At 49.6% G+C, this 816-nt stretch overlaps 1 protein-coding gene across 1 annotated transcript in view; it reads left to right on the top strand.

The window, feature by feature from the left end:
- Positions 1-816, top strand: part of GBA2 (glucosidase, beta (bile acid) 2) — a gene marked incomplete at its 5' end in the record, with an annotated part of 17390 nt that overhangs the window by 4408 nt on the left and 12166 nt on the right. Inside the window, 1 exon segment of the mRNA XM_010156199.1 lies at positions 152-305. Coding sequence (XP_010154501.1) covers positions 152-305 — 154 coding nt within the window.

Genomic DNA, 816 nt, shown 5'->3' with positions numbered 1-816 from the left:
CCCTTAAAACCCTGAGGATGTACCCTCCAGGTTGCAAGGAGGTTGGGGAATGCCCGAATAGTCTCATCTCCCTTGGGGTGCATGGGAGCATCAGTCACCACCCCGTGGGGCTTCCTTGGTCACTGGTGATTATTTTTTTTTGTCCTGGCAGGTAGAAGCAACCCGACGAAGAAGGGGGAGGTGACGGCAGCAGCAGTGTGTGCCAGCTGCAGGGTCCCTGCCCAGGGTCACAGGACGCTGGAGCTGGCCCTGGCTTGGGACATGCCCCGTGTTCACTTTGGCTCCAAGGAGAAGCTGCACCTCAGGTGGGTGGGTTGTCTCCAGTGGGGCTTGGCACATGTCCCCGAAGCTCCTTTCACCCTGCCTCCGGGCTTGACTGCCACCCAGGGAGCCTTGTCCCACCCACTTTCTGTGGCCAAAGCCCTGCCAGCTCACCAAGGGAACCCTCTCCTCAGTCCCTGCTTCGCAGCAGCCCTGCACTCCATATCATATCAAATGACATTTCATATCTCAAATCATATACCATGTCAAATCACAGCAAGTCGTATCATACCTCAAATCATATTGTGTATCTCAAATTATACATCATTTAGTACAATATATTGAATCATGTTATAATCATATCACGATTATGTCATAAATCGTATATCAAGTCATATTACATCACAGTCATGTAATCTCAAATCATATATCGAGTCATATGATGTAATATCACATCATATCAGAATCAGATCATATCATCAAAGGGACCTTACAGACCATCCAGTTCAACCCCCCTGCCATGGGCAGGGACACCTTTCAATAGGCAAGGCTGCT

Source organism: Eurypyga helias, unplaced genomic scaffold, assembly GCF_000690775.1.
Source record: "Eurypyga helias isolate BGI_N326 unplaced genomic scaffold, ASM69077v1 scaffold15067, whole genome shotgun sequence".
NCBI lineage: Eukaryota > Metazoa > Chordata > Aves > Eurypygiformes > Eurypygidae > Eurypyga > Eurypyga helias.
Note: the sequence above shows the minus strand (reverse complement) of the source record. Positions and strands in the feature narration are given on the sequence as shown.